The sequence below is a fragment of the Stegodyphus dumicola genome, chromosome 8 (genome assembly GCF_044657685.1).
Source record: "Stegodyphus dumicola isolate Sdum_Otavi_A_Nest chromosome 8, ASM4465768v1".
In the NCBI taxonomy this organism is placed as follows: Eukaryota; Metazoa; Arthropoda; class Arachnida; order Araneae; family Eresidae; genus Stegodyphus; species Stegodyphus dumicola.
Window position 1 is genome coordinate 132,432,244 of NC_140775.1, and position 17,495 is coordinate 132,449,738.

Sequence of the window (17,495 nt, forward strand, 5' to 3'; positions counted from 1 at the left end):
AGAGTCTCTTTTGAATTTTGTTATATCTTTCATTATTAAACTCAGAGCGAAACCACACATAAAGCAGAAATGTTTTAGAATTTGTATTTCAGTGCAATATTTAATGCTAATTTTTCCTTCTTTCATACTCTCTGTGTTGCGTACTTAACTGATGACATCTTGAGATACAGTAATAACATTTCCTCCCCCAAATGTTTTACTACTATATCTTATAAATGATGACCTCTAAGCGCTCTAACTCCCTAATTCCAGTTACTCTATAAACAACTTTAAAGCTGAAACAGAAATTTGTTTCCCAGAACATTTTTAAGACTTTATAGTATAGTATTTATTAAACAAAGTTTTTAATTTTATGTTTTCTTTCGTTTTTAACCCAAGTTGTTTAGAAATAACCACAGTGGTAAGTAAATAATGAAACAGTTTTTATGTGATTGTTAATAATTAAATAAAATAATGAGGAATTAAAATATAAAAAATATGCTTTTATAACATTTGATGAGCATCGTGTCCATCGAGTACGTCATCCATTTAGAACATCTATCCATCAAGATTCTGTTCATCAGGAAGAAATAATATATACTTGGTACAAAAATAAAACACGTGATAATATATATATGTAAATCTTATAAGCTAAATTAACATATGAAATAATAATTTAATATTACGGCATAGAACTGTGTAGTTATAAAATGAACTGTTGTATAAAATATTTTAAACCTTTTTTTTCTTTATTTGTATTAAAATAGTGTTGCGACTGAGGTTAAATTTGAAACAAAACACTTCGGTATTCAAAATTTTAACAACGCAAACGACAGTATGCATTATAATTTTCTTGTATTCTCATTTTCCCACATGCAATGCGTAGCCGAATATTAATATTCGGAAATCTTCAAAATAAACAAGCAATAAATCTGCTTAATGTATATATATATATATAATTTCACAATACAAGTAATATAAGTAAAATAACAATATAAGTAAAATAACATGCGCAGCAGCAGCGAGGCTTTTTATACAAGAGTTTCCATTATCAAAACTAACAAATAATTTAATAAAATATGAAGTTCAGCAAAATCTTTGTTAAAATTTAAGAGATTCCGTTATTCTTTTCACACAATATATATTTAATGGTTTCTGAAAACTATTCGCAACCAAGAATTTTTTTTTTTTTTTTTTTTTCTTTTCATATGTACGTTTTTGAAAATAGAATGCATTCATTTCAGATTTTTAAGTTCATTTTCTTCAAGATTTTTCATTCGTGTCAAACGTGTTTCATATATGCGTAAAAGCTTTGGCAAATTTTAATAGTATAATACTTTATGTGAGTATTCTCAGCAGATTTGAAAGTTTGAAACAAAATGTGAAAATAGAATTTATGCTCTAGAAGTAAATTTCTAACATTGTTCTTGGCATCCTTTCTGGATTTATTATTTTTCTATTAACAATATAAGTTTCTGAAAATTTGCTTGGATGTGTCCCTTTCGAAAATATATCATTTTTATTCTAAATAGGTTTCATTTCCTGTGAAACTATTTGTAATTTAGCATCAGTATTGGGCCCAATCTTTTGCATACGCTCTTACTTTTCTTCGAAATTTACTTCTCAGTAATTCTTCATTTACAGTTTCTCCTTTAATTTAACAAATTCTAAATGCTTCGATAATAACATTTTGATTTAATATTGTGGCATGCATAGTCGAGGTTTTTAATGATTATTATAGTTTATTACAGTCTAAGTTAGATTTACTTGACAAACTTTTAAGTATAAGAAGTTATTTCACTTTTTAGTTTTTAGTTTAGCAATTAATACTTTTTAGTTTCAGTAGGTTAGTGCTTTAAATATTCTTTAACTTTAGTAAGTCAGAATACATTTTAGTCTCTTGATAAACTTAAGTATGGGAAGTAATTTTTGTTTTTTGATTGCAAGTGGTCACCAGCAGGTAAGGAAATAAAATCTACGTACATTTGTAGCTCGATCTGAGCTCAAATCACAACGAACAGGCTCGCTCTGTAGGTTTCTTGTGGTTTTTTTCCATGGTAAACTTAAATGAGAATCGATTTATCATATACCTTCACCCCACCGTATTTATGCTTAAAATTTTGAAAACAGGGCAGTTTGTTTTTTTGTTCCATTTATTCATTTTAGATATAACTTTGGTTGAACTTTGTGGCTATACTGGCCATCAGCAGGAAAACAACATCCTGCTCTTGGCAGTTCCTGATGTAGCCCCGTGTAGGTCCTGACAGCGAAGAAACCTGAATGAAATTTCCTCTCGTAGAGGTGGAAATGTGTGGTGAGAAAGAGAAAAAAGAAGCACATTGCTTCTGTGCTGGTACTTCTTAGATGGATTCCGTCAAGCAGAGGCGCGAAAGCTTTTGACAGGGTATGGCATCGAGGCCTTATTTACAAACTAATCACTCTCAATTTTCCAGATCATTTTATTCGCTTAATAGCCTCTTTTCTCAGCAACAGAACATTCAGAATCAAAATCTGTACTGCTTACTCTACCTCCAGAGTAATGAATGCTGGTGTCCCACAGGGGTCGGCACTTTCGCCGTACCTTTTTAATATTTATACACAAGACATCCCTAAAGACCCTTCTGTTCATCTTGCACTCTTTGCCGATGACACCGCCATACTTACTAAAGTCTGCAGAGTTATCGCCGTAAGAAACCAACTCCAGAACTATCTCATAAAACTGGAAAAATGGCTTACCATTTAGAGGATTAAAATTAACACTGATAAAACTAAGGCAATAATTTTCCATAAAGGAAACGTGAAATACTCTCCTCCACCCCACTGAAATATTTGACGAAGAAATAGACTGGATTAATGAAATCAAATACCTTGGAGTCACCCTTGACCAAAAGCTTACATTCAGAACCCACTTCTGGTTCGTACTACAAAAAATTAAATCACCACGGCTACTATGCGACCTCTTCTTGGTAGAAAAAGCAACTTATCTACTACAAACAAATTAATTCTATATCGTTCCATACTGCGCCCAGCCCTCCTTTATGCAGCACCGATCTGGGGACATGCAGCTAAAACCAATATTAAACAATTACAAATTCTACAAAATAAAATTCTACGAGAAATTATCAATGCTCCTTGGTATATTCCAAACATCTATATTCACAGAGACCTTCGAATCGAACTTATTCAAGAGTATATTAAACGATTAGCGGTCAACTTCTTTTATTCAGTACAAACTCACAGTAATAGCCTCATTAGCACTCTCAAACACTCCCCGCATCCCAGAGAAAACATCGTTACCCTTGTGACATCCTACCCACATAAGAATCGTAACCTTAACTGACTCTGCGGTTTACCACCCGCGGCTACATCTTATAACGACACTGAACTTGCCAACCCCCCTTTTTTCGCCGCCGCTAGTGCGGACCTCACTCTCTTTTTACCGCCTCCCACACTCCTTTCACCATACTCTTTCAACCCACCCGATTCTTATCAGAAGTTGAGTTAAAAGATGTTTGTACATCATGACACTCGAGAATAAAATACGATCTGTGTCGAGAAGAGGCTGGATGGAGGAACTTCGGATGATTTGTGTAGGATAGCCAATTACTTCAGATGAGCACTTAAAATGTTCAGAAAATCCAAATTAAATTTGATGATAAAAAGGACGTCAGAAACACTTGAGTAGGAAAAACAATGCCACTGGGCATCTGGGTTGTTCTTTGAGATTGTGGCGATTTCTGATTGCTCGAAGAGATCTGAGCTCAAGAGATGGGCGGCGAAGGGGCGGAAACATTTGTCTTCAGCCAGGATTTCGTAGATAAGAATATCCGTGAAATTAGCTGGATTTTATGATATAACAATTATGTAATAAACTAATAAATCATTGTTTTTAAGAAATTGTACCTAAAACTACTGATGAAAATATAACAAATGTCGCCTATTTCCGAATAGAATACACCATTTCAAAGAAGAACACTCACGATTCAACACGATTTTGACCGTTGGAGGAGATGCTTGTCTGAGAAAGGTGATACTCAACAGCAGTGTTTGTTTGCTCTTTCACAAACATTGATTACTTTCAAAGGTGGTTAGTCTTAATCAATTGATAGCCTAGGATGGGTCACTGTATTTTTACGCATTTTATATAAATATAAGGTTAATTGCTATTTAACGCAGTAAAACTTTTCTGAAAAATTATCTCATGAATTTTATTTAATAATTTCAGAAAATGCTAATTATTTGGTCCTGCTAAGAGAAAGTATACTTCCGTGAGGAATTTTTGTCGGAAACTGGTAAAGCTTCGTATCGAGGATTTTTTTGGATATTTCAGATGCTTTTAAAATTATTAAAATGATTAAGAATTAAATTGCTAACGGAACTCGTTAGCTTGTATCATCCTTTAGATATAGAACATTTAATATATTTTGATAAAAAAGTATTGATTTCTAAATGAAGCCATAATTCTTAAGATGTATTTTCATTTAAATCAAAAAATTATGACAAGAAACCGCATCTGTCAAAACATCTCAACAAAAGTTTCGTGTATCCGAATTATTATGTGAGTTACCGACTAATACGTTTAAAATACATTATTTTGTTACAAGTAATATTTTGATGATATTTATTTTGCAACAAATAAGGTTTAAAATGCAGAAAAAATAACATTAGAAAAAAATTTGGAGTCCATGTTTTTAATATTTAGTACAAGATCCATGCAAATAAATTTCAAAAAATGCAAGTGTTTGAAGATAAATGTGAGCCACTGTATGTCACAAAAATTGTTAAAGCTAGAAATCGCCTCTTAGCAACCACTTTCGCAAAATTGATTGTTCGCTGATAGATGGCACATGAGTCACTTTAGCAGAACATGCGATGTGGTGTTGACTAATCGCTGCTTTGGAGGAGCACGTTAATTCCGACTGAGCTGTCATGGCTGCTGTTGATACCGACTGGGAAAACTTCCCTTCATACTTTGACTTAACGCGCGGTATTCAGGAATTTCTCGCAAAGACGTATCATGAAACCTTTATAGAAAAAAGAGAACAACTTCCCATTGAATCTACGTGGAGTAATTATAATTTCAGCTTATTCGACATAACGTTAGTAGTATTATTATCAATAGTATGGTCAGTTTTACGGTACATGTCTACAGAATGGATTTTCAAGGTAAGTAATTTATTTTTATATAGTAGTAATTATTTATCCATTATTGAATTAACTAATTATTATACTTTTTCACTTTCCAGCTCTAAAAAGTCATTAAAATATTTCAAATGTGTATTCGATCGTGCCATACTTGACTTTTTTTTTTCTGTTTCTGCCGGTATTTAGATGGGTCTTGAGCGACTAATTAATGTTATCGCTGTCACTGCGTATAACCTCATATCTCTAATTAGTTTGTATTATTATTCTTTATTGTTCAAAATATAATATGCTTGTTTCCAATCCGTTTTGCGTGACAATGTATTGTGATTTAATGTAACTTTTTATATCTGTTCTGGAGACTTTGTTCATTTAAATGTCAAAATGTTGTGGAACGCAAAAATATGTATTAACCATTGCATGTTTCGATGACTATTATAGATAGAAGTATTTCAAAAAATTGTTTTTAACCCATCTTAAATTTCTGAATTTTTTGTAGTCGGTCTAATTTCTTTTTTTTAAATTAAGCTTTTTTTTAAAATACAAATTAGAAGAACCCAATCGCATGGGTATAACTGTTTTTTTTTTTTTTTTTTTTTTTTTTTTTTTTTTTGAAAACAGTGAATCACACGTTTCAGTTTCATTTATTTTATTAAATACTTTAGTTTCATTAAAAATTATATGAAAATATTACATATATAGAGAGTGTGGTTCTAAAACTTATCTATGCAGATGTTACGAAATAAATTTACTATTTTGATTGAATTTTAAAATATATACTTAAATATATTTTCCAGCCTTGGTGAAATTTTTTTAAATACTATTCAGTATTTAAGTATTTGTTATTAAAATACATCAAATAAAAGATATTTTATGTGATGTAAAATTATGTTATTGTGAAAAGACATATTACATACATGTATATTTAATTTTTCCAAAACTGTATGAAAAGAGACTGTATGGCCCAATTGTTAAGAATTACTGTGCCTTAAATTTGAATTTATGAAACTATTGAAATTTTTTAATTGTAAAAAAATTATAAAAATGCTCATTTTTATAATGTATGATTTCATTCAACATATTTTCAAGTTTATAAGAGGCATTTTAATTTTTCAGTAATGTAATAATTTTATAAACATATGTTGGAAAATGTAAAGAAATGGTTATTTGAATAGTATATTACTTTTAATAAGTCTAAAATTTGTAAAATAATTTTATTTGTTAAATTCATAATGCATAAATTTTAAGATGTAATGAGAGTCTGATGATTCATTTTATCTGATATATTATTAGATAAAACATAATGTAAAATATGAACTAAATATAGATATTGTTTAGAATAAACAAGGACATTAGTTTTTTTTCTTACTACATTCAACAAGATATTTCGTTTATTCATTAAGACTGTATGATTCATTTTTTATTATGAGGATCATAATAATTACAAAATACAATTGTTTTCCCTTTCAATTGTTATTTTTTCTAACCATTTAGTTATTTAGATTTTCTCTAGAGTTGCACAACAAGCTCGGTATAAATGTGCCATTATATTTTTCAGAATAATTTGTTTTATAACACTAATGTATGTTAAACAGTGAAGAATTAAAAATATTACCTCTCTGTTATTTTCTCTATACAAATCCTTTCTAGGGACTATATGAAACCATTGCAAAAATATATGCATGCAAGTTCTAAATCTAGCAAGCATACTCATTTAATCATGAGCCAAATCTAGCGAACACAACTTTTAATTGTGCGCTGCTTTTTAATACTCCATTGAATTAGTGCTTTAATTTTTGAATTATTTTTTACTGATACTATGGATCTGACAGTTTTGCTATTGTGCAGTGACAAAAAAGTCTGCATTAGAATTTCTTTAAGCCTCTCAGACAGTTTAGTGGTTAGGGAAGCTGGTAAAAATATACTTATAGGTGCTCCATATGGTACTTGCTGATAATTGGCAGTATATGAACAACGAGTTTGTGCAATTCTTTGGCTTAATATTTTGGCTTTGTGTAGCGGCGATTGCCGATTTTTGGCACAAAAATTGCTGCTGCTCAAATCCAAAATAACAAGTCAAAGAAGGTTACGGACTAGGTACCCATGTACACATTGACCTATTTTCACTCAAGAAAGCAGAAAATTGCAGAAACTAAGCACTGTGCACTGACTTGACTTTGTCCGTGTATATATGGATCTATTTTCACTTTCAAATCAAAGAAGCACTCGATTCGGTTAGAGTAGAGAGAAGGATACCCCTTGTATTATCACAAAATTGTTTCATTTATAGTAGCCTGAGTAGTTGAATATTATGGAAACCCTATTATGATGTAATCGGTTGCATGATTGCTGTAAATTCGTAAGGGCTTGGTGTGTGTATTAGGTAGGAAGTATATTGCTTGTTTTGTGGTTTAGACGGTAAAATGGCTGAATGTAGTAAGATTAATTTGAATTTTCTTTGATTTGGAAAGAAAGGGGAAAAGAGCATTACTTGACTGGTGTGTAAATGGAGGTTTATTTAATAGCCATCATTACATGTCCTGTTTGTAGGAAAGAAATGCATATGGTCGAACGTCAGAAAAGCATACAGTCGGACGTTGCTACAGATTATATTTTTGACTTTTATTTTGTGAATTTATGTGGCAACACTAGTATACAGATTCTAGTTCAGATAATTTTAGAAAGTTTTTGGATGCTGTTAAGGAATTTTGGTAAAAGTATAGTTTAGGGTACCCCTTGGCAATTTTTGGCGGTACATGGATACCGATTTTGTGCAATGCTTTGACTCGTTATTTTAACTTGCGAAGCGGTGATTTTTGCGCCAGAAATGTACACATTGACTTATTTTCATTTAAAAGAAAAAAAAAAAAAAAAAAAAAAAACCGAGTTGCACACAAAAATGGCATTGCGCACTCCTTTGACTTTATTCATGTACACGTTAATCTATTTTCACTTAAAAAAATCTCTGAATTGCACAAAAATGGCATTGCACACTCTTTTAACTTTATCCATGTACACATCGACCTATTTTCACTTAAAAAAAATCCCAGAATTGCACAAACTTGCATTGCACACTCCCTTTACTTTGTCCATGTACACATCGATATATTTTCACTTAAAAAGTCAAAGGAGCACCAAAGTCTACAATATAGGCAAACAAAAAATACATAAAATAAAGGTAAAAGTATAGTTTAGGGTACCCCTTGGTGAAACTTGGTGGTACATGGATGCCGATTTTGTGCAATGCTTTGACTCGTTATTTTGGCTTTCGAAGCGGCAATTTTTGCACGAAAAATCCCCGCTACACAAAGCCAAAATAACAAGACAAACAATTGCACAAACTCGGTGTCCATGTACACTTAGACTTATTTTCACTTAAAAAAAAAAAAAAAAAAAAAAAAAAAACGAATTGCACAAAAATGGCATTGCGCACTCCTTTGACTTTATCCATGTACACGTCGACCTATTTTCGCTTAAAAAAAAATCCCCGAATTGCACAAAAATGGCAATCAACACCATACATCCTTGCTGTAGCATGATTTCTATTTTGTTTAACAAACTGAATGATTATGCATTTGAAACCAGCACAGTGTTTGTTTCATTTGGCAGGAGTCATATTTGCTACTAAAAGGAATACTAGATCAACTTTATTTCGACTAAAGCAAATACGAATTGCCTTTGATGTTTACTTCAAAATCATGGCTTCAAATGACTACGGAAAGAGAAAATGTCAGACTCCTAATTCCGGGGATTTATTCGAGTCAGAAATGCATTCTTATCCCAAATTACATCCCCTGTTCTCAAAAGCCTAGAATAACATTCTTATGTCCAGCTGCACTGAATACAACCCATCCCCTTTGCAGAATTATTTACCTTGTCAAGTATTCCCCCCCCCAACACACACACATATTGTTCCTCATATTGCTTATCAATTCAGTATACTGTTCAAAAACTAGAGAAAAATCTTTCAATGAAAGACTTCAAAAAATAGAGCATCACACAAGCATTTTTCAGATTTCTTTGCAAAGAAAAATAGATGTGTGTTATACTATGAATATACCTAAAAGTTAAAAAGCATAGTTTGAAATTATTGGTGTGCATTATATGCTTGAAAATACGGTATTTAAAACTTTTTTACTCAATCAAATTATTAAAATTCGAATTGCTAATGCCATTAAAATATTAGTTTGATATCTTCCTAAATCAGTGCCATTTAAAAAAAAAATTATCATAAGTTTATAATAAAATCCAGTTATGGAATGCAGAGAAGCAAAATAACCTCACAACCACATTTCAAGCACAATTTTACAACCTTGCACCAATCAATAAAAAACGAGAATTAGTTTATTCACCAAAAATCAGCAGAGGAAAAAAAGGAACCAGTATATAGATCGATAAATAAATTCGGTTGATCTTTACATTATGGTAACTTGGCGTTTTTTTGGCGAAAATTTGGCGACCAACTCTCCTACAGCAACCCTCTATTTTTTTTCCCCGCCGCCATTTTGTCTTCACAAAGTAAAGACATGTTTCTTTCCTTTTTATCTACTGAACACTTCTTCCAACAATCTAGTAGCCGAATTACACTTATGCTAGAAATTTTATCAAACAAAACTGCTTAATCATGACAAATATTCACTGCAAAATTGGGAAAAAGTGCACAATACCATACTCCTTACGCGTTTTTCAAAATAACACATACACATAAACCATGTACACGGCGACTTATTTTTACTTAAAAAAACATCCCAGAATTGCACAAAAATGACATTGCGCACACTCTTCACTATATCCATGTACACTGCTTTTTTCTCATAAATTAGAAAAATTTCACGAAAATACATGACAATTTTCTCAATCTTTAAACCAAAAAGAACATATATGAAATTACCTGATCGCGAAAAAGTATTTACCCTTTACAAATATGAACATTTCCACACATAAAATAAATAAAATATCCAAAAACTTTTACCTCTAAATCATCTATTACATTATACACGTCACCAACGAATTCATACCGCAAGCATTACAAATACTTAGTATCAAATGTTTAAATTATTTCCATGCACGTTTATTTCAACTTAAACGTATACCAAATTCCTACAGACGTAAAATTCACAAAATAACTATCATTTAATTAAAATATCACTAAACCATGTACACGTTGACTTATTTTTACTTAAAAAAAATCCCACAATTGCACAAAAATGGCATTGCGCACACTCTTCACTATATCCATGTACACTGCTTTTTTCTCATAAATTAGAAAAATTTCACAAAAATACATGACAATTTTCTCAATCTTTAAACCCGGTAAAAAGAACATATATGAAATTACCTGATCGCAAAAAAGTATTTACCCTTTACAAATATGAACATTTCCACATATAAAATAAATAAAATATCCAAAAACTTTTACCTCTAAATCATCTGTTACATTATACACGTCACCAACGAATTCATACCGCAAGCATTACAAATACTTAATATCAAATATTTAAATTATTTCCATGCACGTTTATTTCAACTTAAACGTATACCAAATTCCTACAAACATAAAATTCACAAAATAACTATCATTTCATTAAAATATAATTAAATTCAAAAACACTACTTAAAATATAAATGAGCACATGCATTAAATTAATAAAAATTACCTTACAATCCTAATTACTTTAAACTAAATCATTGCTAATAACAATTTTCCCAATAATACAAAATTCCTTTCCACCTTACATTTAGAACAATGCATAAAAATAATATCCTCAAATAATTAAAAATACTAACTTACCTAATCTTCTTCAGAATCTTGATTACATGTCCCATAAACTTTTCTTTAGTTACGGCCATGGGATCCAAAAATTCACGAACACTGTTTCACACAACACAGAATAAACCAAATACAAAATTTCCAGATTTTTTCCCGATTTCCCCCCTTTTCCGATTCAAGAACCGTAATTCGTCCATTAATATCACATGACATATCCGATGATCTCTCATTTCCCTCACACAAAATAATGCGTAATCGGAACTGAGTACTGCTCACATTATTACCAAAGTCCCAGGTAGTAACCTTTATCGCCTCCAAAATGTCGCCAAACTACCAGTTACCATATTGTAAAGATCAACCATAAATTCTTAAAAGCTTTCTGAATGAATTTTCCTTGGGAATTGCCAGCACATTGAATGAGATCTGTTCAACTTTTGTGAATGAAATGAAAAATGTGATGATTTTATGTATAAAAATTTAACATGATTGATGCGTTATACTTGAAGAAGCTTGCAAATGTGAAAAAAGAAATTTGGAGCTATTTGCTGCATCATTAAAATGATAACTCATGAGCATAGCTTCGACATGATAGCGAAATAGACAGAAGATGGATGCATAAAAAAAGCAGACTTGCAAATGGGCCAAATTAAAATAAAATTAATTTTATTGTAGTTACATGTTTTGTGGCCATAAACAAATTGGCGCACTAATTGTGCCTGTTCCTGAATAGTTACAATTTTAATATTTTTGTTAATATTGTTGGGATAAAAAGACAAGGAGCAAGGAACAGTGTAGCTAGGTCACAATGCAGAAAACTAGTGCATAATTATTCAGTATGGAAGCTTAGTTTAAGAGAAAGGTTTCGGTTTAACCCATTAACCGCCAAAACTACAAGGAATGTTTCTTTTCTCATGAAAATAATAACAAATATTAAATTAAGCATTTATAACATAAATTGACATTGAAAATAAAAAAAATGCTCTTACCTGTTGAAAAAGCGAGTGTTGCGTTCGCGCAACGTCAGCGGAATAAGACTACGGATGTTTAGTGAGTAGGATTGTACTCGTGTGATGTTTCTTTTGAGTGGAGCGCAGGATTACTGTTTAGCTGTATAACGTTTTATAAATATACAAGTCACTTTACTTGTAATTAATTTAATATTAAAATATACATTGTATTTCTTTTACAAATACAGATTATTTCATTTGAAAGATTCAAGCATGAAAAGCTTGATTACGATCATGATGTAAAGCTACATTACATACTTTGCATCTATAAACAGTCTGGCTATGGTACTCTTTAGAAGTCTTTTGTTATCAACGGACTTTACGATAAAATGTCTACCATCTCCATGCAATGGTTTTTGAATGCTGAATTTACTAGGTCTTCCCGTTGCTGATCTATTTCTGGCTAATTCTACACTCTCAATAGGAGTTTGCAAAAGGAATAATGCATTTTCGCGTTTGGAATCTAAAAGAGACTTTATATTTCCAGTAGTAAAAAGTGGTGATATTTAGTAAGTTTAGATACGGTCTCACCTCATATAATTTATCAGTATTGTCAAATGCAAATTCTGCTTCATATTCCTGTACTGCAAACGTGATATCGATTCTCGTACAACAGGAACAGAAATGTCCTTATCAAAAGACCAATACATTTTTTCTTGAGGTAAAGAATAATATCCTGTAAGTAATAATATTCCAATAAATCTTCTCATATAGGCTTCAGATGCAATAAATTCTGTTTTTTTTTTTTTTTTTTTCTGAGCATATATATTTGTCTGTTCAACAAGAAGAGAGTAAATGTCTAAAACGAAAAGTGTACTAGTTTTACTTTGTATTTTGTCTTTCATAATTTCTCATTCGATGTCAAATACCATCACACCTAGAAATTCATTATTTTCATTGATAATAAATACGATAGTTTAACCCTCTGGGCTGCCAGGGTTTTCGCTAAGAAGGCAGAAATTTTCCTAAACTATTATGAGAACAAATTATTTTTTTGATTTTAATGTAAAAACTCTACTGGTATTTCATACCTGGATTTGTTTTCTTTTGATATATTGCCTTAATTTCGTTGACATATTTTAATATGCACGTATATATACGTTCTTACAGATATCATAATAAATATTCTAGGCCGTATATATACGGCCTTGCCACTTAGAGGGTTAAAACAATTAATTTTGTTTTTCTGAAACATAAAATAATTTCTGTATGTTAAAACTTTTCATAATTTGTATGATTTTTGATATTGTTTATTTAGTTGGAGCCATTAAATTAGAAACATGACCAACAGACTGTAGTTTGAAATATATGTGTAATCCAAGTTCATTTTTAAAAATACCAGAATAAAAATTTCATAGTGAATACTTTTCAGATTCTCAAGTGACTAATGTACCTTTGTTTAGCCTTTAGCTCATCATTATGCTCTTACTTCAACAAACCAAAGGAAGATGCCAGAAAGTGCCTGGAAGTTTGTGTTTTACCTTTGTGCCTGGTCTTATACTTGCTATGTTGTTATTTTGAGTGGTAATTACAAGTTCTTCCAAAAGCCTAGTACTGTTTGGGAAAGTAAGTAAGATGTAATCATTCTTGTCTTTCTTGACATAAAAATTTTGGAGTATTTGTAACTAACTTATAAATGAAATTATGACTATTATCATTAACTTAAAAGGTTCAAGTAAATTAGATAATTGTCTTTCTGTTAAAACTATATAAAAGGAACTTATTTAAAAACTTTCTTGTCGTATAATTGTATTTGCATAAGAGACATTAGTGCTAATTAATTGATGTACTGTTGTATTGATATTGTTTCATATTTATGTGTTCATAACAGATTGAATGCACATAAAACCAACGACAGCTTGATAAAATTTTTTTACACACACACACACACACACACACACAAAAAAAAAAAAAAAAAAAAGAGAGAGAGAGATACATTTCACAGTTCTGGAACATAAAACTCTTTTCTGTATCACAGAGCATAATTAGTGGTTAAACTAAGAAAGTTAAACACAACACAATGCAAAGCGCATCTAATGAGCGAAGCTCACAAGGAAATAATATTCCAAAGTGAGAAACTCAAACTTATGCTGCGTCAAGTCTTATATAGCTTTTCCTTGGTTGCCGAGAAACCTCTATTGCATTCCTCCTCAAAATTACTGGAAGGCATATGAGTGCTGAATACAGGTACAGTTACATATAGGATCAATTGCAGTTATTCAATTACAACACTTATTACAGTTATACAGGGACGGGACCAAAATGTTGCTGAATAAGTCGCAAAGTTTGGGGACTTTTGGCGATTTCTTGCCAAGTTTGGTGATGGAAATTAGTCGCCAAAACCATCGCCTGCTTGGCGATATTTCACTAATTTAGTGATCAATACTCTTGGAAATTTAATGAAAAGCTCTTCTATCATGGAAAGCACAATGCAGCCTTATAGATCAGAAGGCCATCAAAGTACTCTTTACATTTTAAGAGTTGATTAATAGTAGTAGGTTTTAAAAATGGGTCAAAATTTTAGATTCTTAATGTTAATTGAATTTGGTATATAAATATTCTCTCTCTCTTTTTTTAACTAGTCTTAATTGATTCCTTCTTTCAGAATTAAATATTTAATAATAATCTCAATAAATTGCACATATTTATAATGATTTATTTTTAAAATTTGTATTTTTGAATAATTTTATTTGGGGGGGGATTATTTTATAACATAAAGAATGTTTGTAATCATTTTAAAATACATGTACTTCTAAACATACCTGCAAAAAATTATACTTTTTTTATTCAAAATTTCCCAAGATGTATGCGAATTTATAAAATTGGTGTGCTTTGAATTTGGCATGTTTGTTATAAGCAGTAAAAATGCCAGATGGGGTTTACATACTTTGTTACAATCTTTAGTCAATTGCAACAGCTATTTTGAACCTTAAATTTTCAAATAAACTTTTACTGAGTATTATTCATGGGGAATTTCTTGATTCTTGAATTTCTTGAATTTCATTATTGTTATAATGCCTGATAAATATTCATTAATAATATAAGAAAAGCTATTTTTTAAATTTATAAAGAATATGAACCAAAAGTTTTTTCTTTTGCCTTTCATAAGAGTAAATTTTTAGCTTTGTTATTTTATTGCTTGTTATGTAGCTTCATTTTATATGCAACAGAATTAATTTTACTGATTTTAAAATTGTGCATCATATACACATTCAATATTTCTGAGTACGTCAAACAGTGCATCAAAAATAGGAGTAAAATATGCTTCTTCTATTGCAAAAATGTTTAACTGCAGCAAAATCTGTTAGAATATAAGATTTTTATCTTTATTTCTGTGTGTAGCAAAAGGAACAAATAAAAACGATGAATTATGATTTAAGGTGTTTTATGTCCAAAGCTATTTCGTAGCCTTCATAATGAAGTTTTTAAACAAACTCCTGTTTATGTTTGAAGAGGCCCCTTATTATCATCAAAGACCTTTTTTTTTTTCCAAAGCGAGACATATTTTTATGTAATCATAGGCATTAGAATTAACACATTTTTAAAAGTTATGATTTATCAACACCTGAATTCTGATCATTAGTAATACAGTACAAAGTCCGAAATCCAGACGTCCATTATCCGGAGTGATCTAAAATCTGGACCTCAAAACCAACAACAACGTTTTCTTGTGGGCTTTATGAATGCACATTTGATTCCCCCCTCTGCGCATAATAAAACATCCAGATAGTCCCGATTCTTAATTTCACTTCGACACTAAATAAAATACCTTGTTATTGAAGAAACAATCATTTTAGCATAAATTTGTACGATCAGTAATTTGGTTCCGTTGCTGCGTATCTGCTTGGCATACATCTCAAAGCGAAACATTCCACATAGATACATCGTTGATCAGACGCCAACCTGGCGAATCATTATTTATTATATTTTCCTTTCATCATCACATATTTATCAAAACATGACAAATTGAGTAATGACTCGTGTAGCGATGCCTAAACACATGTTTTATGTTAGTAATTGAATAATAAAGGAGTGTGATAACCTTTTCTGTTGACATTACGCTTGGCGATATTTACAGATTTAAGTTAAATGTGCTAAAAAAATGTTGACGAGGAAGAATTTATCCAAAATTTCTTTCCATATGCTAAAAATAAATTTTGTTGATGATACTCATAGACCCAAAGATTACATTTAGGGCTATTTGAATTAAGAATAATTGATTTGTTATTCACATAAACCCAGAACCAGCGCCAGGGGTCGTATGGCTGCAACGAGTTGCAGAATTTAGGATCCGCAGAGACTGCATCAGGCAGTAAGATATCTAGCGTCGGCCTTCAATAAGGCTTAAGTATATAGTGGGAATTTATTTATTCAGAACTCTTATAAGCCTTAACTCTTTCGCATCGAGAGAGGACCAAATCTCTTTTACTCAAACATCGAAAACGCCCATCTATGCTTTTCCTTTCTCCATGACAAATCGAATACTACAGGGCTAACAATAACTTATTAAGTAAAGCGACAACTTCTTTCTTGGACTCTTTCACCCTGTGTGAAATTCCCCCTTGAGACGGGATTGCAACTTCGGGCATCAATAGCTAAACATTGACAGTAAACAAAGAGGAAAAAAAGGTGCATTAAAATAACAGAACTACTTTTAGTCGCTTAAAAAGAATGACTGACATGTCATTTAACAACTCTTGAAAGCAATGAGCAATGCAGTAACGTGATGGGGGGGGAAGCACTAGGTAGGAAATTATTCAGGCAGCTGGGGTGACCTGCCTTTGTCTGAATGCTCGGGCGTTTGGGGTGACTTCGATGTGAAAGAGTTAAGCATGTGTAAAAAATAGACATAAATGTAATAAATAACTAATACAATTCAGGCATAATTGTCTCAGTGCGTGATAGAAGCAAAATAAAATTTAACGGAACAACTTGTTGTTAGTCACCAAGCTCATGATGCATAGCCAAATATGTGTGATAACAATGCTTCTCAATCATCAATAAATTAATGAATGGCGAAATCAGTAGTGTGGTTCTATAGAAAAGTTAGTCGAAATTCTCGAAATGGCAGTTACAGGACTTCAACAATGTAACTGAACACGAGATTATGTCTGTCTACAAAATTAAAGAGAAATTATTAGCACAAAAAAACAAAGCAACTTGCATAACTGGCGTTGAAGGAAATGTTTAATAGGGTAAACAAATAAATATTAAGCTTTTTTTTTTTTTTTGTTTTGTTTTGTAAATTTTGACACACTTTAGATGATAAATACTTCATTATTTCATAAATCAGATTTCATAATAATTTCTACATGCCATCTTACTAGATTTAAACTGTTGATCTAATATCCGGAAAAATCCGGAATTGCCGAATTCCCGACGGGTCGGGATTTTGGACTTTGTATAATAAATGATGATTATTGTTACATTTACTTTCATATTATCACTATTTCTGTTATACACTGGCATGCAAAACTTAAGCGACTATGTAAATTTTAATCAGATAGCCATTAAATTGTAGAAAAGGGGCTCTTGCGTTCAGTACAATGAACACGCAATTCAGTAGAAAGGTCTTGCGTATGCAAATGTCAAGAAAA

At 31.2% G+C, this 17,495-nt stretch overlaps 1 protein-coding gene across 1 annotated transcript in view; it reads left to right on the forward strand.

Annotated features, from left to right (window-relative positions):
• The first annotated feature begins 4,836 nt into the window (after positions 1-4,836).
• Positions 4,837-17,495, forward strand: part of LOC118197250 (ceramide synthase 1-like) — a 70,690-nt gene continuing 58,031 nt past the window's right edge. The window contains exons 1-2 of the mRNA XM_035368754.2: positions 4,837-5,145; positions 13,302-13,464. Coding sequence (XP_035224645.1) covers positions 4,909-5,145; positions 13,302-13,464 — 400 coding nt within the window. The 5' untranslated portion in view covers positions 4,837-4,908. The remainder of the gene's footprint in view (positions 5,146-13,301; positions 13,465-17,495) is intronic.